This window comes from Equus przewalskii, chromosome 31, assembly GCF_037783145.1.
Source record: "Equus przewalskii isolate Varuska chromosome 31, EquPr2, whole genome shotgun sequence".
Lineage (NCBI taxonomy): Eukaryota > Metazoa > Chordata > Mammalia > Perissodactyla > Equidae > Equus > Equus przewalskii.
The window spans coordinates 9,785,280-9,798,845 of record NC_091861.1 but is presented as its reverse complement, the minus strand read 5'-3'; the positions used below and the strand labels follow the sequence as shown (position 1 = coordinate 9,798,845).

At 48.4% G+C, this 13,566-nt stretch overlaps 1 protein-coding gene across 7 annotated transcripts in view; it reads right to left on the bottom strand.

The window, feature by feature from the left end:
• SUSD4 (sushi domain containing 4) overlaps positions 1-13,566 on the bottom strand; it is a 124,133-nt gene that overhangs the window by 53,665 nt on the left and 56,902 nt on the right. For 4 of the 7 annotated variants that reach the window (XM_070602064.1, XM_070602062.1, XM_070602061.1 and 1 more), the window contains exon 3: positions 5,760-5,972. The exons of the other annotated variants lie outside the window; for them this stretch is intronic. In XM_070602064.1, the coding sequence (XP_070458165.1) occupies positions 5,760-5,972 (213 nt within the window). The remainder of the gene's footprint in view (positions 1-5,759; positions 5,973-13,566) is intronic. 7 annotated transcript variants of the gene reach the window in all.

Genomic DNA, 13,566 nt, shown 5'->3' with positions numbered 1-13,566 from the left:
TAACATACTGATGCAGGAGGTCTGAAGATGTATATTTCACAAGTTCTTAATGCAAGTTGTCCTTGGCACACTGTGGGAACCCGAGCCTGCATGGACAGCTTTCTACCTCTTTAAGAAAGATGCCTCCCCCATGGGGCACGGATCTGGGGCCATTATGATTTGTGTCACCTGCTCCATCTCCCTTTCTCCGGGAAAAATCATCTTTGGTCAGGTGAGATGAATGCGCTGGAAAGCACAGATCTGGATGCGAATCCTAGTGCTGCCACTGGCTACCTATGAGACCGGGGGAAATTGAGCCCCTTTGACCCTCCACTTTCTCATTTGCAGAGAAGGTAACAGAACTTTCTGGATATGGTTGCTGTAGTAATTAAAAAAGATAAAGCAATGGTACCTGACGCATAGGATAGACACCTCCTTAAAACAATGCAGTCTTGTTGAGAGGAGGACACAAAGGCAATGTGGAGGCCGGGGACAGGTCTGCATGCCGCTGATGAGCAGAGTGCCATCACCAAGGGAGCCTGTGCCTTTAGTGATGGGGGTGGGGCAGGTTCTGGATGGTTTTCTAGGAATCTTCCTCCTTCTCCGTCAACTGCTGCCTCTCTGAACCCCTGCCTGTCTTTGTCAGCATCCCCAAAGTGCAGGACCTGGGACAGCCAACTCAAGTCACAATGCCCTACAGAAAACTCATTCCCCACTCATGACAATACTGTTAATTGTGGGGAAAGCAATGATAAAATATATACTAAGCCAATCAGAAGTATGGAAGGAAAGAATGCTCATGTGCTTTCCTTGCGTGTGAGTGACTATAAATGGCTGAAGCCAACTGCGCTTGCAGCCCCAAAGTCAGGAAAATCAGTAAAAGAAAAGACTAGAAAAAAAATCAGCAACTTCTGAAGGAGCTGAGTGTGAGTATTCACAGTCAAAGGCCCACCTGAGGGATGCAAGTCTCAACCAGAGCACCCGTCTAAAGGCTGAGGGGTATGACATGAAGACAGAGGTAGATGGGCTCCACCAGACCAATGGCCAAGTGGTGAAAGAAGACAGGGCAGGAAGCAGCCACAGGAAACAGCCGCCAGCGCACTGGGCCTCGCTCCCACTCATGGATGAGAGCTGCCTGCTCAGACACGCAGGGTATAAACGGTGACATCCAGTGTGGAGCTGGTCGTCACAGGCACCGTGGCTACAGCGCGTCACCTGTACCCACATCCTCCCAGAGGGAGGCACCTTTCCCACAGAAGCACTGAAGGGTCGCATGAGGTTGTTCTTTGGATTGTCACCAGTTCTGGCCCTGTCTGCTTCAGCCCATGCTCACAGGCTCCACCTTGCAAGACCCCCGCTATCCACATGGCGCTGCAGGACCTAGGTACCAGGTGTCAGCAAGGGGCCATGATGGTGGGTGACATTCTCACAGCGAGGAAAACCATCCCAAGGGGTGGGGGGGCTCTCCTTACAGGGGTTACATGAAACAACCCTTTTATCTCCTAGTCAGTCCTTCTGCTCCTCTCCAGCTCACAAGGAATTGACTAGCCAATCACAGCGGCAGGGTTTCCTGAGCAAGCCTCTGCTCAGCCAGTTCATTCCCAATGAGCGGCACTCTGCAGACGCGGAAGCCGTCAGTAGCGTTATGCCTGGCTTGTCCGGAAGAGCTCCACCGTGCCTTTAAGCTGGGACTGAAGCTGCTGCGGAAGACTCACGTTGAAACGAGCCGTCTGCAAGACCTGCCGGACTCCAGCTTCCCCGAAATTCTTTTTTATTTGCTTTACATGGATTTATTGGAAATTTACTTGCAACCAAATGACCAGGGAGACCCCTATGCGTGGAGCTGCTCAAGGAGAAGGGGAGTAAAGCAGAGCTCTGTGAAGAAGTCTTCAAATGCTAAAACCCCATTTCATAAAAAGGCACGCCCACAGCAGCTCTCATTTAGTCTCCTCCTACCTCCGCAAGTGAACACTCCAGAAGAAGAAACTCAAAGAAAGGAAGAAGTGTTTCTGTCCCAGGAGCATGTCATCCTCACCCAGAGGTTCTCAAGGGACACCCTGAATCCACCCAGAAGCTTAAGCTCCTGCCAGAGGGGTCTGTCCTTAAGAAATGTCCCAAACATCCCCCCCAGGAATGAGACTACTAAGTAAGGAGGGGTTTCGGTGCCGTGGAACGTTGACTCATAATCTAAGTAAGGCTCTCACCCTACCCAGGAACTATGCACCATCATTTATTGAGCTCTCTTTGTAAAAAACAAAAACGAAACCTTGTATCCAGCTAGTATAACCAACGCCATAAGAGCTCAGATGGCTTCTGTATCCCAGCTGTACCAAGGGATGGTTAAGTCACGAAATATTTCCATTAACATTGATAACAAATAGGTTTTGGCAAGGTATAGACTGATTCTTTTCTGCCCCTCCCCTATGATATTTGTTCATAATATAAATAGATTGGAATTAATTTTATTTTCGTCTCTTTAGGACATTTATTTTTAAAATATACTACTTCTTGATGGCGTGCAAACCCAAACCGTAGCCTGAGTCACCACGACAGTGACTCAGCCCCTTCAAAGACTTGCAGGGCCCGGAGAGCATCCTTCCGTGCCCTGAGTTGACATGTGTTGAACAAGAGTTTGTCAAGTGGATGTAGGTAAAGTCAATCTTATTTACCTCTAGCTTTCCTTAGGAAATGTGGGGAAGGGACCTATTCACCCAGGGAAAATGTCCCCCACTAGACTAGTGGAGTGGTATTGGAAAGGAAGAGGCCCAGATGGTGGCTATCACCTGGCCTTTGGTCACTGTACTTACTATGTCAGCAGTCCTGTGCCAATTCCAGGGTCTCCTCTCCTCCCTACCGGTCACCTCCCCTGCTCCCTAGACCATAATCACTCTCACCCCTGCTTAGGGACGTGCAGGCTCCAGGCTTGCAGAAGCCGCTCAGAGAAGCAGGGACATCTCTTAGGCTGAAGGCTTTAGATGCCATGAAATTCACTCATCGCCTGTATTAGCAATTCTATAAGTCCAAACTTTTCTGTGTTGAGTTTACTTGGAATAAGCAATTTAGACTGGAAGAAAGTGGTCGTGGGAGAAGGGAGACAGCTGGTGCATGTGGCAGAGTGAAGTGGAGAATAAAAGGCAATCTGGGCGAATGCTTGAGGAAATACCTGCCTAATACCACCTTGCTTCTGTAGAGCACATTACTGTTATAGAGCATTTTAACGCATATGAACCTATTTTTTAAAAATCTGCGTCTCAGGCAGAACTGGCTGACAGCGTAAAAGACTGGAGGGAGTCCAGGTCACAGTGACAAGATGGGGCTAAAACAGATCTGTCCCTAAATCACCATTTAACTCTGGGAAGGCTCTTAACTTCTCTGAGACTCAGTTTCTCTATTGATCAAAAAAACCCTAAATTAGAATGAGAGCTTGGATTATATGATTTCTATGAGTCCCTTCAACCCTGAACGTCGACAACTCCATTTGCTGTAACAATGTGCCGTTGAGTAACTGATCAGAGGGGGGGGCTTTTGCGGCACAAAGAAGAAAGCTAGACATAGCCTTGTAAAGGAAAAAAGACTCGCTTAGAACTAGTTACAGATCTGCTGCTTACCCCTCAGCTGTGTGACTTTGGCAAAGTGAGTGAACTTCTCTGAGCCTCAGTTTCCCAATCAGGAAACGAGGACAATAAGACTCATCTTTTAGGGTGGTTGCCATGTGAAATGAGACAGTGAATCCGAAAGCACTTTTCAACTTTAATGACCTATAAAAGCTGTGATAATTTATTACTGTTATTACTATTACCACCACCCGAAAATCCATTAGCTCTCTAAGAATTACCTGACAAGGGAAACAAATGAATTCAGCGGCCCTTACTATTTGCCCAGCATAAATCCTGATCAGGGAGTAAAGCCATTTACAAATCGAGGGAAAAAAAGTTTAGCTTCTTCACTGTTCTGTGACATCCAGGGTACAGACTTCTCTGTGCCCCTCGCCCCCTGTAAACCACGTAGAATAAAGAAGACTTACCAGGACATTAACAACTATGATTTTCTCCACCGTCAGGGCAACAAAAGCAGTCTCTTTATACAGATCTTTCAAAGACCGACAAAATTACCATTAACGTTAAAAATAATGACACTATTGTACTTAGAAAGGCAATACTGTTCTTCCAGACTTTCTAAAATGACGACTAGAACACAACATCTTAACTGGATTACAGAGTCCTGGACCCTCCTTTGCAAACACCTGGTCTTATTTTATGGTTGCACAGTGAAAGCTGAATCTCCAATGCCGTCCCCATGTGCACAGCCCCTCCCGCAAATTTGCGGCTGAGTGTCCAGAATTATGCACACAGACCCGCACAACAGAATCTTCTACTCCAACGTGATTTCTCCCTCCCTTTCCTGGAATTACTATGTATTTTGTAATTACGTACAGGGTTGGAAAACAGCTCATCTAAAAGGGATAAACCTTTTTTTTTTTCCCTAGGATGTTCAAACAATGGAGGGCCTTCATCTCTGGGCAATATTCAGGAAGTCTATTGGTTTTCTTTGTTCTCTGATGTTTTTGAGTTTGTCTGGGTTTCAAGCACTGGGTATCTTAGGCCATAGTTTTTAGCAGCGAAGTCTATATAGACAAACCAGATAATCTTTTAAGTAATAGACTCTTACGGAAATCACAGCTTGCATGGCTGCATGTAAAAGGAAAAAAATGAATTTATTCTTAAAAACCTTAATTCTTTATATTAATTTTGGCTTTTTAAAAAAATACCTTGAAAATAAAAGCAAAGATAACAAGTATCTTAAAGGTAACACATCATCTTACTCATCCTTGATAATTCCGATGAGGAGCATAATAGATGCCTGATAAAAGCTTGCTGAATTAAATTATTTAAAAAGTTGCATAAAGATGATACACACTAAATCAGAATATTAGTGTACATATCGTTATTAGAAAAGCTCCATCCCAAAATAAAATCAATAATGATGTTAAGAGAAACTGAAATTCATTTCTAATGAACGCAATGAAATGTAAGTTCCATGCCTCATGGAAATTTGGGGCTAGAATCAGTTCTCGATTCATGCCTATTCCTACATCAGCCTTGCTGATCCTTGGAGATACCTAACATACATAACAATTTGGCATTCCAATTAGTTAAATTCAATGCATTCTTTGAAACTCCAAAAGTGTCTCCATAGAGTAAAAACAAAAAAATACATAAAGTTGTTTCAACCAACAGATTTAGGGCTAATTACTAGAAATAAATGTCTACCTTGTCAATCTGTCATTGCTTGCCACAGTTCTTTCTTTCTTTAAATGAATCATGTCTAACACAGACCTGATAAGTAGCAATTGATTTAATCCTCAGTAGCACATGCATCTTCTGTATCATTATATGCAGTTTTTACTCAATATATTTACTGCGCCTTTTATTGAGTAACATGGAAACGAGGGCTGATTTGACAACCCAATAACAAATAGTCTTTAATGTTATCTGAGTTGCTCTCTTGCATTGACAGAAATGGTGATGAATTGGACTGTAATTGAGATGGAGAAGGAAGACAATTACTTCCAATGCTGAGATGAATCTCTCCCCTCCTCCAGCCCTCATGACACACTCATGCTCTTCTGTCAGGATGCAGGGTGAGCCCTGAAGCAGAGCGAGCAGCCCCGGGTACTGCCCCCTCCAGCACATAGTCTCCCATTCTTGTGGTCATGGCCATGCAAGCTGACCACATGAGTGGCTTCCTGGGAGGACGGTGGGGGGTGGTGAGCACTTTACCTTCTTGCACACAGACGGGTCTATCACTCGGGATCCAGCCTAGGGTTCCATTAAGATGTTTCATACACAGTCTCTTTGTAGAGCCCTTCAGCTTGAATCCGTCTTGGCAGTGAAATCGGGTGACAGAGCTTTCAAAGAAAACCCCTCCGCTGGGTGTCCGGAAGCCATTCTCGGGGACGCCTGGATCAGCACACACCTGAAGGTCATCGAACCCTACATCGACAGAGAGAAGAAAAGGTGCCTCTGAATGTATTCTAATGCCGAGGGTCTTCCTAGATAATGGCAGATGCTGTATTATTTCATTCGCCAGGGACCACCCAATGGCACCTACAGAAAGCCAAGAATAGAGACATTCTAGTGCACATTTCCCTCTGTGGTTTGCTCTTTGCTTAGAACACGACTTATTAGAGTTTTCAATTCCATGGCTAATGTAGCCCTTCAAGGAGGTTCCAGGAGTAGGGAGATGAGGAAAAGTAAACAACTCTATACAAAGTAGTAAATGCTGCAACAGAAATACAAAATGTTGAAGGGAGCCGAGCGGGGAGGAGTCGGCAGGGAAGGAGGAGATGGAATCTGAGTCAGGCCTTGAAGGATGGGTAAGATTTCACCAGACGGAACTGACTCTGTGGAGGGAGGTGTGGATGGTGTTCTAACACGGGAATAGCATGAGCAATGGCCGGGGAGGGGAGGAGAGCGGGCCGTGTGTGGGGAGCAAGTAAGTGGATATGAGACTTCTACGGTGTGTGCAGGAGAGGCTGTGGGACACCCACATCTCCTCTTCCCCTTGCCCTCACTCCGTCTGCCAGGCCTACTTCAAGTTTCTCCTCCTCTGGGATGCCTTCCTTAACCCTATTCTCCCCAACCCATCCCCTCTTTGTTCCACCAATGTAACGTGAACACAGCTCCACACTGAATTATTTGGAGAATGGCCACCTCTCATCCAGGGCCATGAGCCCTTCCAAGGACAGGTCCTGTGACATTTTTCCCTTTGGTATCCCGCAGAATCTATCCCAGTTCTGTGTAGGAAGTGCTCCACAAATGTTTGCTGACTGAATAAACAGAGCTGAAAACGGAGTTGGAGACATATTGGGATGACCCTAGAAAGCCAGGCTAAGCGAGGCGGCCAGTGTGGGGCCATGGAGCAGGGCAGAGGGCACCGGGAGCTCGACAGGACGGCAGCTTGAGGGATTAACTGAAGGAAGAAGAGCCCAGAAGCTCGGCCAGGAGACTGAGGCAATGGTGCGGGGGAGAGGTGATGGGCCTGCCAGGGCTGGAGGCGGAGAGGAGGGCGCACGCATGTGAGGCAGCTCGGCTCCAGGTCCCCTCGTCAACAGGCTGGATGCAGGTGAGGGAGATGCCCAGACGGCTGGGATGAAGGCAGATCCTTGAAACAAACAGGGATGTCACGAGCTGGTTGGGGAAGGCCAAGGATAAGAAGGGGTCCTCCATGTGCATAACGCTCCAAACATACCATCAAAGGGAAGGAACATAAGCATCACAGAGGACCATAATCTCCTGAGCGCTATGAAGGCATTCTACACCGTTTTCTTACAAAATCAAATCTTGCAAAAGGTCTTCAGCTGGTAGGTGATTCCGCCACCCCAACTTTCATGTGCTCATGCAGGACTCACTCACTGCTCACCACGACTGGCCTCATGACCCTGGACGTCCTGCCAGCGCTGCTGAGCTGAAAGCCACACAGCACAGGAGGCACTGTGGTGGCGGGATGTCCCGAAGTCATAAAGTGCTCGGTCTACAGAGGCCATGAGGCATTATGGAGTGAGCGAAAAGCCAAGGAGGAAGGCAGGAGGGAAGACAGCATCTACACGCAATTCTACTCCATCTTTGAGCGGGAGCAGGTGTGATATTTTATCAAACAGAGGATGCTTTGAAGAAGGAGACGCCATCCAGCCTTCTCAGCTCTCCTCTCTCACTGTTGGTACTGAGCACCCTGATGGCATGGACACATGCCAGGCTGTGTCCAGCCCGGCAGAGGGGTGATTAACAGCTGTCTGCGGGGAGGGCTGTAAAGTATTGGCAAGTCATTAAGTGATGGCTTCATGTTTTATTTAGAAGGCAAGTACTGTAGATTGTCAAGCACTTCCTAAGGGATGAATGTCAATGATTTCTTTCAGAGTCTGGCGGTCTCAGGGTGGGTCCTTTCAACGCACATCCATTATGGCATTGAGGTGGCAGAATGAGCAGTAATGGAATTCATGATTCCATCACAGCCTAGAAAGCCTAGCAGCATGAACGTACAGAACCTGAGTGGTCTGGACATTTCTGGCTGTCTGTAGGTGAAAGTCATTCTCTCACACACGCTGTAAGTCAACTAGAACCTGTCTCTGCTCTCATAGCTTTGAGGTTGGGCACATGTATCAGTCTGGGTGGCCTCAGAAGGCTAAGCTAAGGGCTGCAACAGAGGATGGAGAAGCCTCTGGAAGGCCTCAAGCTGAATCCTTAGGATGAGCAGACACTGGCCGCTGGAAGGGTGTAGCAGAGAGAAGCCAGAAGGCATGGGGGTGGGAGGTAGCTAAGCATATTTCAGGTAAGGGGTGATTCTTCCAGGCTGAGGGCAGGGTGCTGCTGTAGCTGGAGCCCTGGGGGATGAGAAAAGGGCAAGAGACGGAGGCACATCCCAAAGGCTGTATGTGTCAGCTAAGACTTCAGACTTGACATGCGAGCAGGCGGTTTGTGGCGGAGACGGAGAGCTTTGAACAAACTCATGATTGGGATCAGATTTGCATTTTTGAATGATCTCTCTCATACCCATGTGGGGGACTGACTGGTATAGACCAAGCAGGAGCAGGAAGATCATCAGAAGTGCCTCCCAGGCCACCAGCTGCACCTGAGGATCCTGGGGGCAGCTGTGAAAAAAGATGGAGCCACTGATCTGGGATCTTTCTGGGTGGGGCCTGTAGTTTCAGAAAGCTCTCCAAATGACACTTAGGCAGCCCTCCAGCCCCCAAAGGAGGGCCAGCCCTTGAGATCTGTGGAACTGCCGGGCTACTGCAGTAATTGGGGTGAGAAACGATGAGTCAGAAAGAAGGCAGAGGCAATGGAATAGCGATGGCCACAGAGACATTAAGGACACAGAACCACACAACCTGGTGACCGACTGCGGGGGGTGTGGGGTGAGGAGAACGAGTTAAAAGGTGGCATCTAGGATGACTCCCAGGTTCTGACGCTGACGACAGAGAAGATGGCAGTGCCGTGCTCTTAGATTGACAGGGCAAGACGAAGAGTGGCCCTGGGAGGACAATGAGTGCGTGAGTTTGAGATCTCCGGGGACACCCAGGCAGAGTGTCTGGTGATCAGCTGGAGAACTGAGCCTGAAGCTCCACAGTCCCTGAGCTGGGTGTCTTGCACGGGTGGCAGCTGAAGGCATGGGTGGGCGTGCTCTCCTGGGAACAAATATGGAATGAGAGGAAGAGCCGTTGAGGACACATAACTAAGACAGAGGCACCCACGAAGGACACTGAGAACACAGGGCCATGGAGAAGGAAGACCTGACGTGTCACTGAGGCAAGGGGAAGGGTATCAGGAAGGAAGGATGAGGGCCACGTCAGACATCACCCATAGGTCAGCTAAGCAAAGGTCTGAGAAGCATCCCCCCGCTAAAGAGGGAGGACACTGGGACCACTGCCCGGGCAGCTTCAGGGACAGGAACAACTACCCCTGGGGGAGGAGCCCGCCTGCCGATGTCTGAAGGGGAAAGGGTGACAGTCAGAATGGTCTCTCTTTCAAGATGCTTAGTGTGAACGGAACATAGGGTGGCAGTTATCCCGGGGTCAGGGCCAAGGAAGGGGTTTTATTATCATTGTATTAAAATGTTAAGATGAAAGAGATCTGAATACGTCTCTAGGCAGCAGAGAGAAAGAAAGGCTGCAGGTGAGCGGGAGCACAGGGGAGGCAGACGAGGTAAGTTCCCCCCACCTGGATGTGGGCAGGGAGGGGACCCAAACCCTGGAGGAGGGACTCGCCTTCCACTGAGGCAGGAAAGGCAGTTACGCTGGAACGTCCACTAAGAGAAGGATGCTCCCTACACGTGCTCATCTTTCAGGACTCAGTTAAATAAGGCCTCCTCTGGGAGCCTTCCCTCCCCCTTTAGAGTCTGAATAGCAGGCCTCTCTTCCATCAAGGCACCCCAGGCTCACCTCTCTTACAGCGCTCCTCACCCTGACTGTCATTGCTGGTCTACTTAGCTGTCTCTCCCACTGGGCTGTGAATTCCTGGAGGGGGAGACCAGGTCTTTTTCTTCATCTCCTCATCACCTAGCATGGTATGCAGTGAGTGTGGGCATTCCACAGCGCTGCTAATGAAGGATGGGTGGATGGATAGATGAAAGGATGGATAGAGGACGGTGGGTGGATAGATGGACGGAGGGATGGATAGAAGATGAATGGATGGATGGATGCATGAACAGATAGAATGTGGGTAGATGAATAGATAGAGGATGGGTGGATGGAGGGATGGGTAGAGGATAGGTGGGTGAATGGATGGAGGGATGGGTAGAGGATAGGTGGGTGGATGGATGGACGGATGGTTGGATAGACAAAGCCACATGCCAACTACTCTGCTTGACTCATCAGGCAATCAACCCAACCCCGTCCCACCAAACAGCAACACCTATTGCTCTGATAGTCCCACAAACAAGGGGGATGTGAAATGCTCTCCCCCAGCACAGACACATTCTCTCCTAACACCCTCTCACCTTCCTTTCTTCTCCCAACCTGAGTGGACTACATTCCTTAATTTTTTACAACCTTCTTCTATCCACATCTTCAAGCACTTCACCCCTCCTCCTCTCTCTCCAAAGTAGGGCCAGAGGTTGGTCTGTGCTAGCAACTTGGCTGAGACATACACGTCTCCCCTTACACACCATTTTGGCCAGTCACCCCTGCTGACGATTGGGCCATGCAGACTGCTGAGTCCTAGGCATACACCCCTCAGCTTGTCACACCTCCCTGCCCAGGGCCACCAAGCTATTCTGTGTCAGAGAAGGACAGATAATTCAAGCGAGCACTGAAGATCCAGCCCTGAATCCATCAGAAAAATGACTCCTGCTCTAATGAATAAATGATGAGAGCGTCATGAAAATTACAATGTGAGAACAACCGAATTTCCTCACGAATCCAATTCTGTCCTCTTTCTTTACTTATTCCTTCCCATTTGAAAAAGGATTCGCATCCACTTTCTCTGCTTTCACATAACCCATAACTAACCTCTGGCCCTGTGTCCAGGCCTGGCACAGTGCTGGTGATCAGCCTGCCGCTGGCCATGGGATTGAGCCATTGATTGAGAGGACGGGCACAAGTGGTGAAAAGAGAGCAATCAGAAAACAGGATGGTACAAGCAGAGAATATTCTTCATTTTGGACAACTAAATCCCATTGAGCAAGACAGTAATTTTCTAGGGCTTGCGAGAGCTTCAGAGTCCACTTTTCAAATTACCCCCCAGCGGATCAGTTCCCAGCCTGAGTCATTTTTCTGTAGAGTGGTTTTCTCAGTGTCTTTCTACAATGGTGAAGATCAGCCCCACCAGATAACAGACCCATTAAGGGGGACTGAGGAGTCAGGAAAGAGGAGCGGAAAATAGCTTGCGTGCGGGCCGCTCAAATCATCTTCTCCTAGGAACATGTATTCCTGAAGTCCCCACCGATTTCCCTCCCAGGCTTCAAATTCTGCGTATGCTTTGGAACGAAGCAGCCAGAGCCTGGAGAAGAGAAACGAGTTCACAGAATGGTTTCCAGTATGTGTCTTTGGGGGAAAGTGGCAGGAAAAGGGAACATTCCATTTTGATAAGTCCTCGGAAGTGGCAGCCCCTAGCGGGCAGTTAAATTCAATTCAGAATGTGGCACTTGTCTACAAGAGACAGTCTTTGTGATGGTTCATTTGATGTGTCACCTTGCCTGGGCCATGGGATGCCCAGAGATTTGGTGAAACGTTATTCTGGGCTTGTCTGTGAGGGTGCTTCTGGATGAGATTCACATTTGAGCCAGCAGACGACTGCCTTCTCCAGTGTGGGTGGGCCTTGTCTAATCTGTTGAAGGCCTGAAGAGAACAAAAGGCTGAGTGAGAGAATTCTTTCTCTCTGCCTGACTGTCTTCAAGCTGGCACATCAATCTTCTCCTGCCTTTGGACTCAGACTCAGACTCAGACTCAGACTCAGACTGGAACTTACATCATCAGCTCTCCTGGGTCTCCAGGCTGTCAGCTGCAGATCTTGGACTTCTTGGCCCTCAGAAGTGCACTAGCCAATTCCTTATAGGTGTGTGTGTGTGTGTGTGTGTGTGTGTATGAGTGAGCTACGTATACATCTCCTGTTGGTTCTGCTTTCTCTGGAGAACCCAGACCCAAGCTTTTCTAAAGGTACTCGGGCACTTTAAAAATACAAACGAGGGGCCAGCCCAGTGACACAGCTGTTAAGTTTGCACACTCCACTTTGGCGGCCCAGGGTTCACCGATTAAGATCCCGGGAGCAGATCTACACACCGCTCATCAAGCCATGCTGTGGCAGGTGTACCACATATAAAATAGAGGAAGATGGGCACAGATGTTAGCTCAGGGCCAATCTTCCTCAAAGAAAAAAATCCAAAAGACAAATGACATGAATGCTGACTGCCCCCACACTCCAGAGGACGCTATTTCTCTCTGGACCACTGAGTTGAGGTACGCAGCCTGTTGGGTGGGGCAGTGCCTGGGCCCTGAGGTCTGAACAGCGCCGGGTAGAGTCCCGGCCTGCAGTCCCTCTGTGCTCTCTCGGCTTGTGTCACCCTCTTGGGTCCTGGTATCTCCATTACTGCCACCGACTTTCTCACCCTGCGTTTGTGAGCTCAGGAACAAGTCAAGGGCAGAACTGTAATTTGGACCCTGGGTCTCAATGGAAGGCAGGATCTCCTCTTTTCCTTTTCTCCAGATCGAAAGCTGCAGCAGCAACAGGGATGGAGAAGGCCCCCGTCTCCACCACAAAGGCCTCAGACCCTCGGTCTCATTATGAGCTCTTGATGCTTCTGGTTCAGATACTTTTGAGTCTCTGAAACCTACCAGGCAGTTTTACTGTGAGCCGCATAAGAAGCCTTTGAAAAGAATCATAAAAATGAAAGAGGTGTGAAAAGCAATCTTTTGGCTTATTATAACTGAAAAGTCATATTCCAGAAAGGGAAGAGTGTATCGAATGTAGCCAAATCAATTTAGAGCTAGGCCTGGGTTTGCCAGTTCTCTGTAAACTGCTCTATGAGTCTTCAGGGGAAGAAACAGGATATAGACACAGAAATTGATTTTTTATGCATTTACTTAGTGGGAGAACCCTGGGGCTAGTGAGTACAGGGGCGTTCCTGCTAAAGTTTAAACAGACATGTTTGCAAAGTTTAAGTGGGATCAAGAGCAGCCCCCAGCCGTCCTCACAGAACTCGCTCATGCTCAGTCTCACACAGTCGGCATGACAATCACCTTAGAGGTCTCTGGTCTGACTCTATTGTCTCCCAGAGGACCCCGGGGCCTGGAGAGGTTAAGCGGCTGGGCCAGTCACTCTGATGGTGAACTGTGCAGCTGGGACTAAAACCAGGGCCTTCTGACTCACTGTCCAGTGCTCCCGCCACTTACGATGTTGTCTCCACTTAGACTTTCTCTGTCAGGTTTCATGTCTGTGAATGACTCACATCTCCATGATGCTCTAATTCCCTCTTCAGGTACATATTCCCTTTGAGGGAAAGAACATTTGTCAATGTTTTTGAGTCCCCATATCTGTTAAAACAGAGCTGAGCAAATAGCAATGGTGAAATGATTAACGAGTCAATAGGAAACAA